The 24,100-nt window shown below is 41.1% G+C and overlaps 1 protein-coding gene across 13 annotated transcripts in view; it reads left to right on the top strand.

Moving 5' to 3' along the window:
* TNRC6A (trinucleotide repeat containing adaptor 6A) overlaps nt 1-24,100 on the top strand; it is a 201,274-nt gene that overhangs the window by 119,384 nt on the left and 57,790 nt on the right. For 11 of the 13 annotated variants that reach the window (XR_015245648.1, XM_086692683.1, XM_086692680.1 and 8 more), the window contains 2 exons: nt 4,848-4,935; nt 13,475-13,496. The exons of 1 other annotated variant lie outside the window; for it this stretch is intronic. Coding sequence is in view for 10 of the 12 variants with exons in the window: in XM_086692680.1 (XP_086548806.1) it covers nt 4,848-4,935; nt 13,475-13,496 (110 nt within the window). In the remaining 2 variants the exon portion in view is untranslated. The remainder of the gene's footprint in view (nt 1-4,847; nt 4,936-13,474; nt 13,497-24,100) is intronic. One more of the 13 variants, XM_086692691.1, reaches the window with a different exon arrangement.

Below are 24,100 nucleotides of genomic sequence, written 5' to 3'. Positions count from 1 at the left end.
TTCCACCAGCAATAGAAGAGAGAACCTTTTAACTCTCTCTCTTGCCAGAACCAGATATTACTCTTGAACATTTTTGCCAATAAAATTAGTAAAAGAAAAAAAGATACAACGTTATAGTTTTCATCTTTTTTTATTGTTTATTTTATTTTTGAGAGAGAGAGAGTGTACAAACGTGGGGAGGGGCAGAGAGAGAGGGAGACACAATCCAAAACAGGCTCCAGGCTCTGAGATGTCAGCACAGAGTCCGACGTGGGGCTCGAACTCAAGAACCATGAGATCATGGCCTGAGCTGAATTCTTACACTAGCAAATGCAGGCTTGGTTCACTACTAGAGAATTCATCAATACAATTAATTGTACCTGCCAGCTGAAGACAAAAATCAAATCATTAAATTCTGCCCCTGAAACCAATATTATACTATATGTTAACTAAGTAGGATTTAAATAAAAATCTGAAAAAAATAAAAAAGACAAAAATCATGTAAGTGTTTCAATAGATACAGCAAAGAAACCTAACAAAATCTAGCATGCACACATGACCAAATCTCTTGGCAAACCAGAAACCTAGAACAGCCTTTTACTTTGTGAAGATCAAAATGTACTCATTTAATATTAATGCTTGACAAAATTGTTAATATTTAATTTTTTAACGCTTACCATTCACACATGGCTCAGAAATTAAAATACTATGGAAAGGTTTGTAGTGAGATCCTTCCTCCCATCCCCCGTCAGCCCAGGTCCTCCCTCCTCCTCCCCACAGCCACTGTTTGTTTCTTAGGTGTTCTTTCAGAATCATTTCGTACACATACAGGGGAATGAGAGCACGTATCCTCTCTCTTGCTTTTTACACGGATGATAGTGTCCTGCGTATTCTGTCGTGCTCCTGGCATTTTCCGTCATGAGTTTTTTCTAAAGGACAGACGTTTGGGGCGCCTGGGTGGCGCAGTCGGTTAGGCGTCCGACTTCAGCCAGGTCACGATCTCGCGGTCCGTGAGTTCGAGCCCCGCGTCAGGCTCTGGGCTGATGGCTCGGAGCCTGGAGCCTGTTTCCGATTCTGTGTCTCCCTCTCTCTCTGCCCCTCCCCCGTTCATGCTCTGTCTCTCTCTGTCCCAAAAATAAATAAACGTTGAAAAAAAAAAAAAAATTTAAAGGACAGACGTTTTTGCTAATTTCCGGTAGCCTTCTAGCTACCTTCCTACTTCTCTCAGCTATTGATCTCCTCTGATGTGGGACCTTACAGCCGTTCACTACTTGTATCTAGTTGTTTCTCCCACATCACCCTCCCACAAACATTCACGAAACAAATGCCGTCGTTGCTCTGTTAAAGATCACCAGTGCCCAGTCCCCTCTTGTTCAGACCAGTGGCTGTGCAGTCTTTGTCTTTGATTTTTTTGCCGTTCTTGCTCCTGATGACATAGCCATGGAAGTGTTCTTGTAAAACGTGGAAGGAAATGAGGAAAGGATTGTGGAGGCACACAGTCTGGGGAAAAGATACGCTGTAAGTAAGAAGGTCTATCACGGAACCTGTCTAAAGCCAAAGGATTTCTTCTCTGTGGCTCCTGAAAGGCACTCGCACTTTCCTTCGGGAGGTTTCTTGCTGGAGAGGAAAGAGCAGGACTTTGAGAGCCTTGATTTGAATCTTGACTCTACCCTGCACTAGCTGTATGACCTTGGACCATTCATTTCTTTCTGAGCTTCAGTCTCTTCATTTATAAAAGGCTACATCTTTATCATTTTCTAACAAATGGTAACTATAAATGGGAAGATATGCGTAAAGTGCCCAGCAGAGTCATGGACACTTTAGTCACTCCGAGGTCTGTTCTCATTCCTAGATCCAGAGCTTGCAGAGTTGGCTGTCCTGCTACTAGCCTGCAAGGAATGAATGATTACTGATTGGAATGTTTTCTTTGTGGGGCATGTGTCAAGTGTGATGGACCACGTAGATCAATCAGATCCATCACCCCTTCCTCCTTTTGATAGATCTGTAAAATGATAGATGTCTTAAATAAATCTCTGCTCGCATTTAAATCCTGAAAGCCAAAGTGTTTGGGCACAGGTAGGATATTTCTATATTTTTTCACGTGGCTTTCTGAAGGAGGAGGTGTGGGTCAAGTGTGGTCAGTTGGCTGTGGTGACCGTGCTGAAGAACAGAACTCTCCCCTGTGCTTAGAGTAGCAGCTGATGCCATAATACCTCCCAAGAGCTAACGTGCTGCATCTTGTAAGTACGAATGCCACCATTTGGGGCCAGAAAACACCTGCTAACCTCATCAAAAAGCCTTCAAAATGAAATTTGAGAAGAGGGACAAAATTCTGGATAAATAGCAAAGGAGCATGCCATGGAGTAGAATAATACTGACCTAGGACAAGGGTGGAAAGCATCTGCTCTGTAATACTTACAGGAGGACACGGAGAGCAGATGCTGGGGGTTCCTGATGTTTCTGCACAAGAAGTGTCCGTAGACTCTTGACAAAAGTAAATGCAGTCGTGGTGCCACTGAGAATTGGGGAGAGGTGCTTCTAACTAGGCATTTGAGTGCTTGCTAGAGGCACCGTGTTAAGTAAGCACTCCTCATTAAATCCTTACAAAATGTTATGAAGTAGATGTCTGCAGAAACTAATCTCCAATTTTAATGAAGACACTGAGGCTGAAGAATGTTCAGTAGTTAGAGGTAATAATCTGGTCTTAATGGGTAACATGACGGTGATGTAGCTTAATTTGTTTGCTGAGTTTACTTTCTCCTGTGCTGTGGCTGTCTCGATCCCCGACTTCCCCAGGGTTACAGAGAGCTTGCGCACTCTGCTTGCCTCCCAGACACGGAAGAGGCGAAAGAGTGAGTCATGGTTGTAGTTGGCAGGACCCTGTGGTGCTACTCCATCAACCACACGACAGTTCTACTTGGAACAAAACGACAACAGATTATAGCAACCGTTACGCTCTTCTTCCAGCCTCTAACTGATTTTATCGGTCATGTACGCAACTTCACTAAATTACCATCTGTCATACGTAATGTCCTCATTTTGTTTTGCACTGTCTACCTGCAGCTCCTCTCAGTTTCTTCCATCCACAAAGCCAGCTTAAGTTTTGTGTGATCTCACTGCACTACACTTGCAGCCCTCTTCCAGTTTCTTAGGTATTTGCTTGTCTTTCTCATCTTATCTTCTGCATCCCCACTGTCATATGCATTTCACCCCCTATCAATTATTTGCAGTTCCCCATGTCCAGCTCATGTTCCTTGAACCTTGTCTTGTCTGCCTGATATTTATAATGTCCCCTCTGGGAAGCTTCCTCAGGGCAGAGTTAGGTACTTTCTCTTTGTGTGATTTTCTTCAAGTATCTGATTTTTGGTCGCCTGTTGATATTATGGATGAAAGTTTAGGTTCTAGAATCTAGGGGGATTAATATGGGTTAACTAGAGTGAGTGTCCTCTAACTTTTCCTCCAACTTTCCTCATTACCCAGAGGCTCCCACCTCGAACGGAAGGACGGATACTGAGTCTATCTGAAAAGGGTGTTGATTGCCAGGATTTACTGGTGTGATGGAGAGTAGTTTCCAATAAAGAAGACTTTGATCTGGGGTCCCAAACCCCTTGCAGGAGTCCTCCCTGCCTCCTGCCAAGGTTTTGTTTCTTTGGTTTTAGATTCAAGTGCAGCTGCTGCCCGTGGCCATGTAGTCATGGGGATGGAAAGTGGAAAAGGAGGAGTGGAATGGTTATGGCTTTTCTATTCCTTAGGCATTCTTTTTTTCCTCTGTGCCTATTCCTGCTCTCCTAGCTCTGTTGGAGCCTCTCTAGAGCTCCACCAAGGTTTGGCACATTCATCCATTCATGACGTTTCTTGTGTTTTTTCCTGGGTTGTAGCTTTCTCTGCTCTTGTTTATGTATCAGCTCTGGATAGATTTATTACTTTTTCTTCCTATCATTTCAGTAAGGCGGAGCGGAAAGAAAGAGGCAGACCCATTTCCCCAATCTGTCTATCGTTTTGAAATTCTGAACCAGGGGTTCTGTTGACAACTTTGAGCATTTGGTTTTCTTATTTTTATTTTTATTTTTTTTTAATGTTTAGTCATTTTTGAGAGAGAGAGACAGAGCATGAGCGGGGAGGGGCAGAGAGAGAGGGACACAGAATCTGAAGCAGGCTCCAGGCTCTGAGTGTCCACACAGAGCCCGATTTCAGGCTCTAACTCATGAACTGTGAGAACCTGAGCCAAAGTCGGACGCTTAACTGAGCCACCCAGACGCCCCAGACAACTTTAAGCATTTGTGATTTTAAGAACTGAAACAAACTTACATAGTGAGTACATTATTGATTCCCATGTGTTTTATTGATAGAATTATTTGGAATGTTTATGGGATATGAAATTATTGTAAGCTGAAATACATGATCTTTTTATGAATAACTTGTGTTTAAAAAATAGTTAATGCAGCTTTTTAGAGCAAGGAAAGCCAAAGATACCCCAGATACCTGGGCAGAGAGGGTTGTGGGGAGGTCCCAGGCATTGCTGTTGGCTACTGATTGATAATTGGGGCCGGAAGCGAGGTTAACTCTGGCTCACATGATGTTTACATTCTAGAATTGGAAGGAGTAGCTTGTTTCCCAGAGTAGAATTTGCTAATTTTAGGTTGTCTTCCTTGACATGACACGAAGACAAAAGCTCTGCTACCTGAGGAAGAGTACTAAATAGTAGCTGTGGGGTTAGATTAGGTTGCAAGTTGTGTTTTATTTCATGAATGTAAAAGAATAATTTGCCATGTCTTTACTTCTAATAAGAGTGAAAATGAATCTGTATGCAACCTTATTTGTATTTCTTAATACATTCTGGGAAAGTTAATTGCAACTGTGTGGTTCAGGGATTTAGTGCAAGAAGAAGAACAGTTGATGGAAGAAAAGAAAAAGAAAAAAGACGACAAGAAAAAGAAGGAAGCTGCTCAAAAGAAGGTAGTATATATATGTATAAACTCTATATTAAGTGGTCTAAACAGATTTAAAAAGAAAGTTACTCTTATTGGATTTTTTAAGGCATTTGAATGTTTTAACTTCAGTTGAGATTCATTTTAACATTCAGTGTTTTGAATATGCATATATAGTAACTTGCCAAGTGTGTACAATTTAATGCATGGTTCTTTAACCTTGCCGATAGTGTTTTCAAAGGTAAGTGCTTTATACAGGTTTTTGTCTTTCAATTAACTCTTCCTAGGTTTTCATAATATATTTACACCTTACTATACGTGAGAAGAGCATGGAATTTGTAGCTGCATAGAGGGCTGCATTGAAATCTGTCTCTCCCACACAGCATACCGAACGGTGTGTCCTTAAACTTCATTTAGCCTCTCTGGGCCTTAGTTTCCTTGTGTTTTGTAAAATGAGAATTTAATTAAACAAAATAACGTAATACATATAATGCACACAATTGGGAATAAAGTGTCAATTTCCTTTTCACTTTTTATTTAGTACCTGGGCTGATTTCAAGAATTTGCTATTTACATTAAGATACTCTAAAATTAGCCTAGGACATAATTTACTGTAGATAATCTCTAGCCAGTACATTGTCAGAAACTGTAACTAAAGCAATACGAATTGCAGAAAACTAAAAGATTGTGTCCATGATTATAAAGATTTTTACAAATTAATACTGAATCCTGATGACAGCTGGGCACTCCTCTCCTCCTGTCTCAAGTTTTCAAGGACCTTAAAAATGTTCCAAAAGACCCAGTGAAATTACTGTTCCACCTGTCTATTCTAATGAAAATTATGACTTTAATTTGTAACCTCTACCTCTTTTGTGCCAGGCACCGTGTTACGGCTGCACACTTATCTCTGCATTATTTGTTAGGGAAAAACAGCACACACATCTGCGGTAGGTAGGGAGCTGTTGAAGCACACAGAACTGCTTCAGTCAGCCTGGAATGGGGCCGGGGAATGGGGACAATTTCTTAGAATAGAAATTAGCCCAGTGAACAAGGAGTAGAGTAGAAAGGGATTCCAAGCAGAGTCAACTCCGAGGTAAGCGTCCACAGCCTTACAGAAGTACAGGTTTTGATTGGCTGGGGTGAGACGCCAAGGGCAGAAACGTCCAAGGATAAGACTGCAGAGGGTGGTGGTAGCTGCCGACTCTTCTCTGGGTTTTGGCCATTAGGTGTTGGGGAAAACAGCGAAGGCATTTTAGCAGGGTGATGCGTTTGAGAATGTTTACTTAGCGGACTTGGACTTTGGTTGGAAGAGGTGGAAACTAGAGGCTAGGGTGCTGGTGGAGGGACTGAAGGGGATATGAAGGAAGAATAACTTCGGTTGACTGTTAAGTTCCAGACTGAGTGATGGAGTGCCTCGTGGGAGCACTTAATCAGGTCAGGGAAATAGAAAGAAAGGGGGAATGAGAATTTCCTTCTGGAGTGATGAGCTTACAGCGTGACCAGTGAGTGCTGGAGGGGGTGGGAGGTAGAGTACAGACCACTGGAGAACTGAGAGTGAAGAGGTGAGAGGCGACTCTAGGCATTTGGGCTTTTGGTTGCTCTCAGGAGTGACTGGGAGGGATGCATCCATAAGGGTCACAGGGTTTGAAACAGGTTTCTAATACAGAGTTTTAGCATTGATGATGCCTTAGGCTTCTGTCAGAGGCCTGTTGATATAGGTTGGTCTTTACAGTGCGATCAGTCTTTAGCTCAGGATTTATTGCAGAGAAGTTGTATCCTCTGCAAGTCTGAGGTTGGGAGAAGGCTTATGAGACTCTTCTTGTTCCACGGTGTGAAGGCCATTTACTTAACGAAGAAAACTAAGAAACATCAGAGTCTTGTTGAAGAAGATGCTTAGGTGTACATTAGGTAGGATCAGTAGTTTGGCAGGTGTCTGCGTGTTGCGTTAGACCTGTTGATCCCTGCTGCTGAGGAATTCAGAAGTTAGCTGGTAAGTCGGTATGTCTGTGAAATGGCTGGAGAAGAAGCCTAAGATACGATGGAACGAAGCATGTTTATTTAGGATTTACCTTGTTCACTGAGGAAGTTTTGAGACAGGGAGGGGGGTCACTGGAATGATTTCTTTAAAAGTTATGCTTTTAAAATGTGCAATGTAAGTAAAAAAAAAATTTAAGTTGTGACAAATACGAATAATGGCTCTAATTGCTGAAGTTCATCTTTAGGTTCTTTCATAACTAGATCTCTAAATCACCAAGTCAGTGTCTTTAATACATGAATAATGACCTTTGTGCCATTTGGCTTCTCATCAGATCTGAAGTGACAGCTTTTCATATTCTTTTCCACTCCATCCCTGCCTCACCCATTCCAGTCTCTCCCCCTAACCATGTCCCACTGGAATCATCACAGAGGCTTAGCGATAATGGTGGGGGAGCATTGGTAGGGTACCCTGTGTGTCCTGTAGACACAGTAATACTAATCACTTAACACATTTAAAGAAAGTTTAATACCTCTAATAAATGTTAAGTGTAGTAGGGTAGACTGCCATTGTAAATAAGACTGTTCTTCCAGTTCCAGCCTATAACTGAATTCAAATGACACACATCGGTGAAGCGAGGACAGCTGGTATTGCTATAGGCTGTTACCAAATAGCTATTAAAAAACAAAACAGAGAAGAATCCCAAGTTGGCACATGTACAGTCCATATGAAAGAATGTGAGTCACAAGACTTTTCAGACAGGTTTCCTCAAGCTTGCTTTTTGTCTGTAGAAGGAGCCAGCAGGTGTATGCAGGTAGGTGGCAGACAGCTACATAAGCCAGGTAGGCAGGCCCATTTAGATAAATGTTGGAACATAAACTCACCACAGTAAAAACCATCTGCCTGTTTTATGTAATCTATGCAAATGTTAAAAAAAAAAAACTTATATATTTTTATTTCTGAAAAAGTCTTCAGATACTATCTGTTCTGATCCATTCATTACAGATAGAAGGAGCCCAAGCATTAAAGTGAGTTAAGTGGCCAACCATGGTTTTGTCAGGATAACAGAACTAGGAATAGGATGGGAAGCTGCTTAATCCGCCAGCTGGCACTTTTCCAGAACAAGGTGCCATGGTGTTATCTTTCATCTTTTTAATTTAATTTTTATTTTTTTAAAATATTTTTGAGAGAGAGAGCGAACCAGCAGGGGAGACAGAATCGGGGGGGGGGGGGGGGCGGGGGGAGAGAGAGAGAAAGAGAAAGAATTCCAAGCAGGCTCCACTGAGTGTGGAGCCTGACACAGGGCTCCATCCCACCACCCTGGGATCATGACCTGAACTAAGTGAAGAGTTGGACCCCCAACTGTGCCACCCATGTGCCCCTATCCTTTTTACTTTTTAAAGATTTTATTTTCAAGTAATCTTTACACCCCATGTGGGGCTTGAACTCTGAGATCCAGAGTCACAGGCTCTTCCGACTGAGCCAGCCAGGCATCTGTATCCTTCATACTTCTTGCTTCCCCCCCCCCCCCCCACCCCGCCCCCAACCTAAAGGTGAACTTTAAAGCTGCAAATAATATATTGTGATAATCTCTGTAAGGCATTTAACAGGCCTGTATGCCATGCATACAGAAACAGTCCCTAATAGTCACTATAGTATTTTTAAGGAATTCTGACCACAGGTTATTTTCTATCTTTAAAATTTTTTTTAATTTTACTTAATTAAAAATTTTTTTAATGTTTATTCATTTTTGAGAGAGACAGAGCATGAGCAGAGGAAGGGCAGAGAGAGAGGGAGACACACAATCCGAAGCAGGCACTGCACTATCAGTGCGGAGTCTGATGCAAGGCTTGAACCTGCAAACTGAGATCTGTCTTGAGCTGAAGCCAAGAGTTGGATACTTAGCCGACTGAGCCACCCAGGTGCCCTGATTATTTTCTATTTTAAATTTAAAAAAACAAAAAACAAGAAAAAAAACCATTGACCTAACTCATTATATAAATTATTCGACACCAACATGGCTCATCGTAATATTTTTACTATGGTAGTTTTTAAAATTTTATCTTCTTCAATATAAATTTAAGTATTTAACTTCCTCTTAAAGAAATGTTACACAAAGATTACATGCTTCTTATTATATTTCAGCCTCAGTACATCTCTCACAATGAAGATCCATGTCTGGATGTCTTTATTTTTAATTTTGTTTTTTGAAAATATTTCTATTTCATATCTAAGAATCATGGCTGTTTACTTACCTTTTAATTCTAAGGCTTAGGAAATAATTTGATATTCCACGGGAATGTAGTTTCTGTGCTTAAACGGGGCAGTAGGCAGGCTCAGAATGGAGTCACTCAATTAAAAGGCGGGGGGGTGGGGGCAACCGTGGTAGCAGTAGGTTGGATTTATCTCCAGGTTTTGTTTTTAGAAGAAATTTCTAGAAGGAATCTTGAGAGAAATGTAGGGAGGAGGGAAAAGGAGGTTGAGAAATAGGTTAATTATAGAGGGATAATTTGGTATAACCTTTAAGCATGTAATTGTAGTTCCTAGAAAGCACTTAAGAATTGAGGGGCCGGAGGGAAGCAACAGTACAAATTGGGACCTTTTACTGCTGAGATTGTTTTAAAGCCTGTTGAACACAGACCATTGAGTATTTTTGTTACTGTGTTAAGAGCTGTGAGGATTTTTCTAGGCTTTGTGGATTTAAATGTACTCAGTTTGAATTTAAGCAGGACTTACATCGTAGAAAACTTCCAATTTTCATTCCCCTTTTTTGGAGATTTAAGTATTAATCGCCATGTCTCCTGAAGACCATTTTGTTCTGAGACTAGGGATCATGTTCAGCAGTGTAAGTAACATTTTCTCAGCAGCCTGGGCAGTAACCTAAGCAGGCCTGGAGTGCTGCAGTCATCCAGGGCGGTCAGGTGTTCTCTTCCAGTCCTGCCTGTTTCACCTTGCTGGTCTCCAGTCTTTTTTTTTTTTTTTTTTTTAAACACTTTGGGGGTGCCTGGGTGGCTCAGTCGGTTGAGCACCTGACTGTGGCTCAGGTCACGATCTCACGGTTCGTGGGTTCGAGCCCTGCGTCAGGCTCTGTGCTGACAGCTCAGAGCCTGGAGCCTACTTCAGATTCTGTGTCTCCCCCTCTCTCTGCCTCTTCCTTGCTCACAGTTTGTCTTGCTCTCTCTCTCAAAAATAAATAAAAAAATTAAAAAATTTTTTTTAAAAAGCCACTTTGTATGCATCTAGCCTTGAAGGCTAGACTGAGTGCTGCTTGCTAAGAAATCCTAGAAGTTTTCTGAGCCCTAATTATCTCATTTAAAATAGGTGATTTCAAGCATCAGTTCTTTATTCCTAAAGTTCCTTTTTGTTTTTTTAAGATTTTATTTTATGTTTATGTTTATTTCTGAGAGAGAGAGAACAGGGGAGGAGGGGCAGAGACAGGAAGAGAGAATCCGAAGCAGGCTCCACACTGTCAGATCAGCGCCCGATGTGGGGCTCTAACTCACCAGTTGTGAGATGGTGACCTGAGCTGAAGTTGGACGCTTAACCATCTGAGCCACCCAGGTGCCCCTAAGGGTTAAGTAATCCCTACATCCAACGTGGGGCTCAGACTCATAACCCCGAGACGAAGAGTCACATGTTCCAATGACTGAGCCAGCCAGGTGCCCCCCTAACGGTAGTTTCTAATACCTGGCACTGTATTAGATACTGTAGATGATTAAGAGAAAATAAACAGGGACTTGGGAACCTGGAGTGTTTGAGTTGGGCCTTTTCCCAGCATGAAAGGATTGAGCCACTGCCACCGGCAGTGCCACCGGCAGGTGTGGCTGGTGACGGGCGGGCGGTGACAGCAGCAGCTGCTAATACCTACTGAAAGCTTCCTGCCTGCGAGGCACTGTCCTAAGCTCTTTTTTCCCCTCTGAGCTCTTCATGAGTTAGATCCTTTTAGTCTCACAACAGCTCTGGGGTAGGTGTTTTTGTTCTGCCCTTATAGATGAGGAAACTGAGCTTTACGGAAGCTAATTAATTTTGATCCAGGTCATGTAGTGCTAAGTGGTGGAACCAGGATTGAGAGTCTGGCTTCAGACACTGAGCTCTTAGCCGCTCAAGTCTGCTTAGGGATCCAGGGGTGGGGACAACTGGTGCAGAGCCTGACAGAAACAGAGAGCCTGGCGTGTGGTGTGTCTGCCACCTGTCCGATACCTTTATGAAGTGAGGCAGTTGAGGTAATTGCTTGTCGAATCACAGTTCACGTTTGTTTTTTGAAGTAAGCTCTATGCCCAACGTGGGACTCAAACTCACAGCCCTGAGATCAAGAGTCCTGTGCTGTACCTACTGAGCCAGCCAGGTGCTTCTGTTTTTGTGTTTTTAAGGGAAAAATATTCAATATGGAAGTAATTTTGCTTCTAGATTTGACAGAAGCCTTTAATTCTGTCCTACGGTGATACCTCACATTTGAATAGTGTTGTAAAAAAAAATCTTTTATATTGTACTTGAGCCTCATAATAGCCCTGAAAGGTAGGCAGTCCAGTCTCCCCTGCCCTCCTCCCCCACCCCATTTCAAGAATTAGGAAACCGAGGCCCAGAGGGTTTAAATGACAAGGTCATGTAAAAGTAAAAAAGAAATGTTGAAGTTAATTTTAATATATTTTATGTAACCAAATATATCCAAAATATGACTGTTATTAATGAGATATTTTTACCTTTTTTAAATACTAAAAAATAGAAATCTGGTATTTTACACATCGGTTTGGACTAGCTTTATTTCACGGGTCAGCCACATGTGGACAGTGGCTACCATTTTGAGTTAAGTGCAGACAACTCTTAAAATTACTGATCCCATTTGGGAAATTCTCTTTTTAATAGTCTGAGTAATACGCTAGGTCCCTGGACCACATGTGAGTTCAGTTTCCTCTAATCTGTTAGGCGCTCTTGGGTTCTGTTATTCCCGTCCCTTTACTGTGGTAGTGAGCGTCCTGATGGGCAGACACCTTTGGATGTCTTCTTGGTGCCTTCTCTGTAGATGACAGAATGCTGAATGAGGTTGGCTGTTCTGAAGCAACTTGGAGTCGTTTTTCCGGAGGAGTTGGAGAGTACACATCCTTTATGTTAAGGCCTACAAGAGCAACGCTGGCTGTCCATCTTGGGATTTAGTAATGTGGTCGTGGCTTCTGTAACTTAGTTTCCTTTGGAAGTAAACTGTGGAAGAGACCAGGAGAGTTTTTTGGGTTTTTTTTTTTTAAGTTTAGGATGTAAAATAATTTTTGTGCTATAATGTTTTGGCTTCAGAAAATTAGGTATCTTATTGTTTGACACGGTACGGTACTTGTCATAAACTATTCATATACCAAGTTCTCTCTAATAAGACTGTTTTTCTGCCATCAAATTTTAAAACAATGTCTCCAGAAATAAAGGGTTCAAGCTAGTTGACTGGTCTTTTGCCATTGTCCTTCCATCGGTTTTTTGTTTTTTGTTTTTTGTTTTTTTAATTTTTGATCCATGTAGAGTAAAAGATGGGCCTCCATTATTTGCCACAGCATTAGTGCTCTAAAGCTTGGTAAAGTAGCTCACTGGCCACACTGACTCTGCCTCTCCAGGGGAAGATTGTTCAGTGTGGCTTCAGGAGTAGGGTAATTGCCATATAGTCCTTTACCACCTAGTTCTATAATGATCTAATTCAAAAAATGATGTTTTTAATGACAGTACTTTCATATGACTAAGCAAAATTATCATGCCCCATGGCACTTAAGGAAAGCCTTGTCTTTATTTTGGAAGAATTCCTGGTTCTTCAGCTACTAATTATTTGGTCTTTCCTCACCTCCCTGCCTCTCCTCGTGTCTTTTATTTTTAGGACTCCCATGCAATTGGTCTTAATAAAAAAGTTGATTTTCGCTTGTGGCCTCTGTCTGTAATCACTTCTTTCTTTTGGGGGCCATTGAAGCTGGAGTCACAAGCCCTTGCTCCTCATGAGGAGACCTCAGGGTGTGCGATGGGGCAGGCATGGAAAGGCGGGCTTTGTGGCAGTTCAGCTTCTGAACACAGTGATCTTACTGAATCGTCGGGTGTGTCAGAAGCGACAGATCTGTTTGATATATTTTCTCCCACTAAGAAATACTTAAAAGTTAACCATGTTTAACCTAACTTCAGCTTTTCTTCCAGAAAACTTAATCCATCTTTTATCATTTGAAAGAAGAATTTTTGAAGCCATTTAAACATACGCAAAATTCAGTAGATCCACGAAATGTTAAAGGTGACAAGTTACATAAAAATCATTTAAAAACTAAATAATGAGAACAGTGCAGTCCCATTTTTTTTATTTACTATCATACAATGATGTCTTCTCTGCTATGTATCTAAAAGAAACATTTCAAAATTTTTTATTACTAAACATTGTGTCAGAGACAATGGGGCACATCTGTGGGAAAAGCATGCTTTCTTTGCATATCTTTTCCTATGCAGTTCATCTGAGTGACAAATTCCTTAATAAAAGTGTATATGTCTTATGTAATAGTAATATATGAACATTTTATCATAACAATCCATTTCTTTCAGTTTCATATTTACATTGTTTTTTGTTTGTTTGTTTTTATTTTAGGCCACTGAACAAAAAATCAAAGGTACGTTGTTTAAAGCTATTTTTATCCTTTTTTTTTTTTTTTTCATAAAGGTTGTTGATGTGCATTTTTATTAACCCCCAGGATGGGAGAGTGAAGAGCATGAAAGAAGAGAGGGGTGGGGACAGACTTCTTCAGTGACGTCCTTTGGGGTTAATGGTTACTGTGGTGTAGATTGCCACTTTTAAAATATACCGCCTCAAGACCTACCTTACAACTGTCTCCTAGGTTGAACACCACTTCCTAACATACTCCCTTGATTTGTGTCTTTGGGCACATGTACCTTCTCTTCAGTTTTCCATTTAAAAGTCTTCTTATCTGGGGTTACCTCTGAGACTCTCGCCTCGTCTCTTGCTTTATTCCTTGGTCTCTGTATACAGTTGTCCCCAACTCCTTCCTAGAGGCAGACGATGATGCCCGCTCTCTATTTAATTACTAAGAATAGTGGATTGCTAACCTCATGGTTATTTTGCTGGGTTGAACAGCTCCCGGTACATGTCAAGCAAAAGCCTTCGGGGTGGTAAGGAGGCAGGATCCTAATTCCTCTCAGATCCTGAATCAGGAATTTTTTGCCCTCCCGGGAGTTGACTGCCTGGTAATGAAAGGTGTAGGGCTCTCAGATGCTGATTAGGTTCGAAGATTCTGAGTTTTTACTTTTAGCTGTATCAGAAGTATGTCCTGTACATTTGGTTGAGATACGCAGCCAGTACCTCCTGTTTTTATTTGAGGTCAGCGTTCGTTAAGGTAATGTTTATTAGGAGCAAGTGTGTAGGAGTGAATAAGAGCAGTCTTAGCTTACATTTTACTGGAGAAAGTGGCAGTAGAAGGACACACCTATACATACGATAGTATGAGGTGATTTGCTTCAAGTAAAAATGTTGATGTTGTCCTGGATGCAGAGGAGTGACAGTTAGCTTCTTTAGCACAGGACAGGAAGGCGCAGGGAGGAGGCGGGGGGGTGGGGCGTGCAGGTAAGGAAAATCTCCTTGGGGCGATGGATCTTAAAAGATGAAACAGCCAAACCCAAGAAAGAGGGAAATGACAGAGGGGATCAGCATGATTGAAGGTACAGAGACAAGAAATAATGTGACGATACTGGCAGTGGATATCCCTGGAGCACCAAATACCCAGCAGTAAGTAGGTAGAGGGTAGAAGGGTTTTTCTGAAGGGATAGGCAGGAGTTAGGTCAATGGAGGCCTTACATGCTCTGTGGACCCAGGAGCCTGGACGTGCGTTTTATAGACAGGAGCCGTGGAAGAGTTTAAGCAGAAGAGTGACATGGTTTGTTTTTTTGTTCTTTTTTGAAAGCTGTCAGTCATTGTGCATGGAAAGTCTTGGCTGGAAGATGGAGCTAAGAGAAGCAAGGCGCTTTGGGCAGAGGAAGCAGGTGGACAAGAAGAGGGAGTATTCAGAGAATAAGTGTGGGAGTGTTGGGGGAAGTGACAGAATATAGACCTGGAGGTAGGGGGAGATCGTAGGGCTTCCTGCTGGTTAGAGAGTGGAGAGCCAGCCCTGGCAACGTGTGGAATGGTTGAATCACTGTATTATGTACACCAAAAGCTAACATAACACTGTGTGTTAACGGTACTGGAATTAAAGTAAATAAAAATAAGTAAGCTACTGATTTGAGTCTTAAAAAAGAGAGAGTGGAGAGCCAGCAAAGATCACGGTCATAAGCTATGCTCCAGGAATGTTTCTTTGTCAGTGGTGTCTAGTGTCCCCAATAGAAACAGTACCAGGGAGGGAAGAGGATGAGCAGACAGGGTAAAGACGAGTTGAACTGAGGTCTTGGCAGCAGGGGTAGAAGATGGATGAAAGATGTGTGAGGTATAGAATTTGTAGGATTGCAGCTGGTGAGATCAGTGGGGGAATTGAGGGTGACATCGTGGCTTTGAACCTGGATATGTGAGAAAGTTACAGGGGTGTGGAATGATACAGGGGGGTGAGCATTTCCAAATTAATGTAGTAGGAACATGACCAAATTCATCTTCTTCACGCTCTGCTTTCCTCACACCCCTTCCCTCTGTAGGGATGTTATGTTGTCCCTTTGCCCTGCTTCAAGGCCAGACTTCTCTGCTTGGCTTTCAAGGCCCTCTTTGATCTGACCTCCCATGATCTAACCAGGCTGTTTGCCCCTCACTCCTTTATACTTGGCAGAGCATTCTTCTCTCTTTCATGTTCATCCCTGTTTCTGTTTCTTTTTGATCCAACTCCTCGGCCAAGGAGGCCCTTTCAATGTTTCCAGACTCTCAGAGCTCATCGTCCGCCGGATCGCTCCGGTGGCCATTGGTCCTCCCTTCCCGATTTCTTAGGCTATTATGATGTATCTTACATTTGGGGCACATGGTTATAGTCCATCTGAGATTTTTGCCTGGCCCATGGGTGTACATCTATACTTAAAATATGAATATATTTGAATCTTTTAGATTTTAGACTTTGCACAATTCTGAGAATGTTAGGCTATGAAACTCTTCAAGGTGCATTATGTTGTTTTGCCAGCGTTTTACTCGTTTTACCCTTCTTCTGATGGCATCTCCCTTCATAATTGGTCATGATTATTCTCGTTTATGAAAATGTATTGTTTATATTTGTGCTGTGTATAATATCTGTGAGGTGTTTGTGATTTGGGATTCGTGGTGTTTAGAGATTACAAACTGAAGGCTTGTGGGACAGGTTTGGCACACACAGTGGTTATTGTTTATTAAACTTTTGATTTTGGAATAATTGATGCTATATAGAAAAGTTGAAAAGGTAGTAGAGTTCCCATATGCACCCCACCCAGTTTTTCCATGATTCACATCTTGTATTTCTGTGACACCTTTGTCAAAACTAAGAAACTGATGTGGGTATTAACGGAACTCTAGACTTTATTGAGATTTCACTGTTTCTTCCATTAACTTCTTTCTCTTCTAAGATCCTGTGCAAGATACACAAATGCATTTAGTTGTCCTGTCTCCTCAGTCTCCTCTGGTCTCCACACAGTATTTTTATTATCCTTTAAAATTTTGATTGCCAACCTTTAAAAATCAGGAGAATCTACATAATCCAGAATATACTGTCAGCAGCATTTTTTGTCTTTCCATATTAGAGTCTGTATCAGGCCCAGGTTGAGTTATTTGTGGCTATCACATACTTGACAGAAATGTGACAGAGGGCTGTGGGGCAGAAAGCTGTGACCAAGGAACTGAATTTTAAATTTGATTAGGTCGCATAGCTCTAGAGCCTTCTTGATTGTCAAGAATCAAGATCGTAGTGTTCAGACTGAGCGTTACCAGTTTGGCTGTAGCACCCTCTAGAGAGTTCTGACTTTAACGAGCTGTTCTTTCTAAGGCTACTGCCATTTCTGGTTAAATAACATTCATGTTGCTTTCACCCTGTGGTAAGACCGTTTATATAAAAGTTGGGTTTTTGTAAAGTATCATAAATTAAATTCTTGACCAGCTTTGTTACATGAAGACAAGTAGGTGTTTATTTCTGGGTGCAGTGGATTCATAACTCATCGGATAAAAATGTGAGCCAACATAATGCGAGACATAATGAAATTCTTGAAAGTTTTATTCTCACCTTGTGACTTGAACTTTTTTGAAAAACTGTAAGGAGCATGAATATTTGAATGTTTGAATATTTGAGATGTCTTTTAAAAATATGTATGAGTTTCTCCTTCAAACAACAAGGGAGTCAAATGTTGAAAAATTTAGGATGAGGTATGCGAATAGATAGATAAGTTTTAAGAATGCCCTGTGGCCTACATAATGTAAAGGCAGGGAAGGAGTTAATATTCCCCTGCTTCACAACACCCTTGGGAACTTGAGTAAGAAAAGTAATTTTTTAAAAGCAGCTTTTCAGCTCTGACACTGGCTTGTTTTGAAAACATGCTGATTATATATTCCTTATAAAAGAATAAACACTGTTAATTTTTGACAGCTAACCTCTCCTCCTCCCTCCCTCCTCCTCCCTTTCCCTCCCCTCTCCTCCTCCTCCTCCTCCTCCTCCTCCTCCTCCTCCTCCTCCTCCTCCTCCTCCTCCTTCTTTTCTCTCTCTCTCACCAGTGCTTTCTTCAGGTGATTTTTATAAGCAAGTTATATTCCAGAGAGTAACAAACCTCAGAGCTCTGAAAAGGAGATGAAGGGAGGCTGGGATGGAAGCAGTAATGGAAAATAGTAGATAATGATTTTTTTGTTTGCTGGTGTTCACATAGGGAAGCATAGTTTATTGCTGCTGTTCTCTTTCTGGATTAACTAAAAACTCTTAATGAAAATTGGATCAACATTTAAAACACATTTTTGTTCCTTGCCACATTTGGAAGCCTTTGTTCTTGCTCGGTCTCTCCCCCCCGCCCCTTCTTACTCAATTCTAGCCTTAGAGGATTTTTTTTTTTTAATCAAACACAATTTCATTGCTTAACTTCATTGCTCCTAGAGAATGATCAAAATATTCAAGACCTATTAAACTGACTACATGTCAAGTCATGTTGGAGACACCATAATAGCTAAGTTGGAGCACCTACTGTGTGTCAGGCACTGCTTTATATTTACTTCATTTAACCAAGGGAAATATTCTGAATATTTAATCACTAATAATGAGTGGTCACCAGTGATTCAGAACACATACTGGAGCAGTGTCCTAAAAGCTTCATGTGCTAAGAGTAATCTTTAGTTATTGAATTGGGGGAGATGTGTGGGACCCAGGGGAGGGGCCAGGGTAGCAGGCTGGGAACTCTGAGTCTTTGTGAAGTAGGATGTTGAAAAACTAATATGGGAGTAGGGCTTTATCAGTGTGTGTGCACAATGTTAAATCTGCATTTACTCCCTTCAGCAGCCCTATGAAAGTAGATAGTATTGTCACCGCTTAGAAGTGAAATTGAGGCCAAGAAAAGTAACTTGCCTATTGGTTATGCAGCTGTTGAGTGTCTGAGCCAGGATTTGAGGACTGACTCTACTGGGCTCTACTGCTGCTTTTTCTTTGAAAACAGCCCTGTATTTACATGGGAGACAAAACAGGAAGGCTACGCTATTGCCCATGCTTTAATAATATTCAGTGAATAAACCAAATAAATGCATGTTTTAATGTTTTTTTTTTTTATTTTTTATTTTTGAGGAGGGGAGAGAGAACAAGTGAGGGAGGGGCAGAGAGAGAGGGAGACATGGAATCTGAAGCAGGCTCCAGGCTCCAGGCTCCAGGCTCCAAGCCCCAAGCCGTCAGCACAGAGCCTGGCGCAGGGCTCGAACTCATGAACCGGGACATTGTGACCTGAGCCCAAGTCAGATGCTTAACCAGCTGAGCCACCCAGGTGCCCCTTAAGTTTATTTATTTATTTTTGAGAGACAGAGAGAGAGAGAGAGAGCGAGCGTGAGCGCGATTAGAGGAGAGGCAGAGAGAGAGGGAGAGAGAGAATCCCAAGCAGGCTCCAGGCTCCGAGCTGTCAGCACAGACCCCAGTGCAGGGCTCAAACCCACCAACTGTGAGATCATGACCTGAGCTGAAGTTGGATGCTTAACCGACTGAGCCACACGGGCACCCCTAAAGCATGTTTTGAAAATATTCCAGAGAGATCTTTTAACAGATTTTTATGGTATTTCCCTGAGCACAGAGAAATAAATAAAAACTTGTTATCACCAGCATAATTTCATGAATCGGGAAGGATCTGACAATTGCAGTGTATAAAGTGGTTGGCTTTTCAAGAATCACTATCGAGAAAGCTCTGAAATTGTTTACTTCATCTCTGTTGATGAGAAAGAATGGGAGTTTTGAGGACCAAGTAAGAAGCCAATTTTCTAAAAGCTTTCACCGTGTGTCAGACTTCCACACAGTGAAAATGAATGAGTCCCTTTTTGGTACAAAACCTGACTTCTAATTAAGCTTGGAATGCCTTGCTCCAGCTCCTTAATTAAGGAGGATGTAAAGAGACTCTGACCAAAAAACCGCAGAGCCTCCATGTCACGCACTCTTCAGAAGGATGGAGAAGTATATTCTGAAGAGTCCCTTCTTTTTAGTATGCTCTTTGGTGAAGCTGACACAGTTTAGCTTTGGGAATATGATGGAAGTGACTCAATTTCAGCCCAAGGAAGAAAAGTGTGTAATTTGTTCCCTTCTCATTAATAAATAAAGCACTTCTTTGCTTTTTCTTTTAATCGTCACTGCCAGTGTCAGCTATGTTTCACAACCTTTGGGAAACAGAGATAAATGCAAAATAATTGTGTGGTAACCCATTCTCCCAAAGTTAGGATCCATAACGTGTCATTGTTTTGTTGTTGTTGTTGTTGTTGTTGTTCATTTAACGTTCATGAAGTATTCATTGTGTCTGATCCCGTCTCGTGTACTGTTGTCAGCGTTGTTTGTGACAAAACCAACTCCAAGTCCTTGTCCCCCACTGTGTTCCCATTCTCATCTTTGTGTTAGTGCAGATATAGGTAAATGTATTTATTTTTAGGTAAATGTATTTACCTGTGGTCTCGGCTTATTCCTTCATAAGGTCTCAAGTTTTTCCGTCACAGTCCTGTGATACTGAAATTCAGGAACTTGGTGGCTTGGCCAAGAATTCCTGTGCTGCATAGATTTTCAGAGGAGAAGCTGAGACCCAAAAAGATGTGACTCAAAGTGTGTTGCCTGACCTGATCACATAGTGGCTCACGTGGAAATGGTATTGGTGGGGCTGAGGTGCTCCTCCCCTCAGCACACCTGTGATTCTTTGTCACACAGGTTGGGAAGTTCTGTTAGAATTGGGGCTTTCATGCAGTGTCCCCCCCCCCCCCCCCCCACACACACACACACATAGTATAATGTAGAAACACGACTTCTATGTTATAGGCAGGTATTAAGTCATAGAGACAGACCAGGTTCTGATCCCAGATGTGCCATCTTGGTAACTTTTTGAAGGCAGATATGTGCTGACCTCTTTGAAGGAGAAGCAGGTTTCCTGTTGGTGAAGAATTGACTAATGGCAAAGGTGTTTCTTCTCATGGGAGGTGTCTTTGAGCTTTGTAAGTAACTCTTTTTGTAGCTCTGCACTAACTGGAAGGGGAAAATTCTGCTTCCCAGGGAAATAGTAAAATTACTCTGTTTAGGTATATCAAAGCCACCATTTTTCCTTTCCTCCTGTTGAGAAAGAGAAATGATTTATATACGTTTATACATGTAAATCTACATTTATGTGATCAATGAGGTAATGACACTTAAGGACCCCTTTTTGCTTGTAAGGTAAGGAACATTTTATTTCTAGCCAGCATAGGTATGTTTGCTTATAAATGCCAGTAAATTATTAAAATAAGTAGAAATGAAAGATTTTGTAACTTTAGAGATCTGTGATGAGGCTGGGGCAGGACAAAGACAGGAAATAGGAGAGAAACAGAGATCCGTGCAGTCAGCAGGCAAACTGTTGTTGGAAAGTAGATTCAGTGGCCAATGATCCCATAGTTGTTGGGGAGCTTGTGGGAGTATCCTGAGGTTGTGTCCTACCCTGAGATTCTGCCTTGGCAACAGTTAGGTCTTCAGTTTCAAAGGAAACAAACCCGGAGTCCTCTGGTTTAAATTTTTGAGAAGTCAGGAGATATTAGCAAGAATAGCTTTATCAGCTATGACCAGGTAAGAGAAAGCTCCAGACTAGCAAATAACACAGCATAGGTCGTAATTTCCACTTTTATGTTCTTCATTTAGTTCTAATAAGAGTAGTAGCTGTGTTTCAGAATGCGTACTGAGTGCGAGCGGGCTCAGTGTTGTAGTCTTAGTGAAAACGCACTTAATAAAATCGTGCATAAAGACAGCATTTGGCCTGAAGCAGAAAGTATTGAATCTTCTACTGAAGATGATAATCTTGGAATTCTAGCGTAAACACAGCATAGTGTTAAAAGTCCAGGCTTCTGAGTCAGATAGCATTCGATTTGAATATCGCCTTTGTATTCTTATTTCTGTGACCTTGGGCACGTTTCTCAACCCCTAAGCCTCAGTTTGACTTGGTTAAAAAGAGATAATCCAGGCTACTTGATATTGTGGAAATGAAATAATATAGAACATAAATCACTGGGCCAGAGGTTAGTAAATGCTAAATATATAGACACCTTATGATAGAAATTTTTGATTTGCAGCTTTTAGAGTGGCTAAGCCCTAATCAGTGATTTCCGTATTTTCAGAGAGTTTGATTTTACTCTTATAAGTAAGAGGAAACTTACTTTATACTAGGAGAAACATTGGTTTGGGGGTCCAGTTTGGTTTCACATTTCAGCTCTGCCATTTAGTAGATGTTGGATCATGGGCAGCCTTCTTCTAAGCCTTAGTTGCCTCATCTGTAAAAATGGAAATACTATTTCAAGTTTATAGAATCCTGAAGATAGATACCAGCTATATTGTCTGGCATCCAGCTGATACTTGGTAAGTTTTAATTACCACCACTGTGGTTGTGCAGTGTCCTGGCAGTCTCAGTCTCCAGAAACCACATACGGTGTCCAGGTCAGTTCAGGGCTTTCCCTCACCCAGACGATGATTTGCTTTTTCCTCTCGCTAAAGTAGGGCCCAACCCAGCTTGGGTGAATCACAGGGCAGCGTCTCTGCCATAGTGCAAGGAGTATGTCTTGCAGCATGAAAATGGGGCATAGCATCTTTATAAATTTGGCAGGCCAAAATTGGTATTTTATTGCTTTGATTTACATTTGCTTACTGGTAAAATGGAATATCATGTTTAATCACTTGTACTTTTTTCATCTTATGAATCACCCATTCTTGTTTGTAACCCATTCACCCCTTGGGCCTAGAGCTTTTGTTATCAGCTTGCACGAGCTGTTTGTGTAATACGCTTCTTAGCATTCTGTCTGATATATTTGATGGAAATATTTCCAACATTACAGACTATGTCATGTGTTTGAAGTTGTTCTGAGGATGAGATACCAGACAAAAATATCTAAATTTTGCCCAATACTAGATCCCATAAGGGGGTATATGTATGCAGAGGATGTAAAAATATATAGTCAGAAGAAGAAAAGCAAAATTAAATAACTTTTATACTCTTAGCTTGAACTCTGGCCCTAAATTCTAGCGGCTCTGTTGAATATTTCCCTATGTTAGCTTTAGGGGCCTTAAAGCGAAACAGGACCTCTTTTCCCTCCCTCTGTTAGGGAAAATTGGGGTAGGCAGTGGGAGGGGAGAGAGAATGGATCCCTCTAACGTACTGCAAAGGACAAATATTTTCCCCGTTTGCCTTTTAATTCGGCATAAACACACACACACCCCTGAAAAAATAAGTTGCACTGCATAACTTCATTGGGTTAAACTTAACAATCTTTTACTTTTTGATTACTTGACTTTTATAAAGCCTGCTGTTTTTCCAGATTTAGAAAAAAATTTGCTTCTTTTCTAAAAGCTTTCAAAAATGCCAGCACTTTATGACGTTATTAACTGATTTACCTGAACTTTATTTTTTTCTAATTAAGACAAATCAACTAACCATCCTGTATTTCCTAAATAATTTGTTATCTTCAGTAATTTATGACAATTTCTTTATTGCATAAATTTGGTGACACCACCCCCCCCCCGCCCCTTAATTTTTTTTAAGCTTCAGTGTGTTTGGGACTTTTGTTGTTCCTGCTACTAACTCTTAGTTGAATTGTTAGGTATTTTCTTTTTTTTGAGTCACAAATGGAACTCAGAAGCTCTCCAGATACTCCTACAGTATCTGTCTTAACAGTTTTCCAAATTTATTCAGACATGAGAACCACATGTGACATTTGTTTTAAGAAATATAGATTCTGATTTATCTGTGAGGCTAAAGAATCTGTTTTTTTAAACAACTTTCCCTTAACAGCGCTAGTTAAACAAATTTAAGGATCACTTCTAGGATTTAAGTTATGAAAGAGACTTAAGGGCAGTCTGACTTGTTTTTTCTTTGAAAGCGTGTACCTCTGCCTGAAAACTCTTTCCATCATCCCATTGTTTCGAATCTCACATACTTCCAGGACAAGGTTTGACGGATAGATTAACTAAAGATCTTGGAAATACCATGCTGTGAATGTGGTGTGGATATCCTCCAGCTGTTAGAGAAGATCTGTACTCTAGAACAGATTGCTCGGGCGTTTTGCTGAAGAGTTGAGGATTGTATGGAGGCAAATCAGCGATGTTTCTCTTTGTGTTAGTAATTTGAGGTGGGAAATGTTTGAGTAGGAAGATCACGTTCCCTGCGGGATTAGAAGTGGGTGCTTCCTAAGACTCGGGAACAGGTATGCTTCCCATTTCTCTAGGGCATGTGAAGCGAATTACAACTAAATGAGTTCAATTTAATATGTATTTTAAATTCAGTATTTAATTTTGAGTTGTTTATGATGCCGCTTGGGATTTTTCCTTACTTTAATAACTTTATAACAAATATATTAAGATTTGTTTGCGCCTGTGTAAAATATAAATACAGCTTGTTCATATTAGTTTTTAAGTCTTCAACTTCTTAAATAGCCATCTAGTTCAGCCTACTTGCTAAGGGTTAACAGAAGCTGATGGATTGGCAGGCATTTAGGTATTTTGTCCAGGTTGACCAGTGGCACTTAACACTGCAGCCATTTGTCCACAGTGAAAATTCTAGCATTCACATCTGTATGTGTCAACTTAAAAGCCAGACTTGCCCCTTCTGT

Source organism: Puma concolor, chromosome E3 (genome assembly GCF_028749965.1).
Source record: "Puma concolor isolate L17-30 chromosome E3, mPumCon1.1.hap2, whole genome shotgun sequence".
NCBI lineage: Eukaryota > Metazoa > Chordata > Mammalia > Carnivora > Felidae > Puma > Puma concolor.
This window is presented reverse-complemented; position numbering and strand designations above follow the sequence as displayed.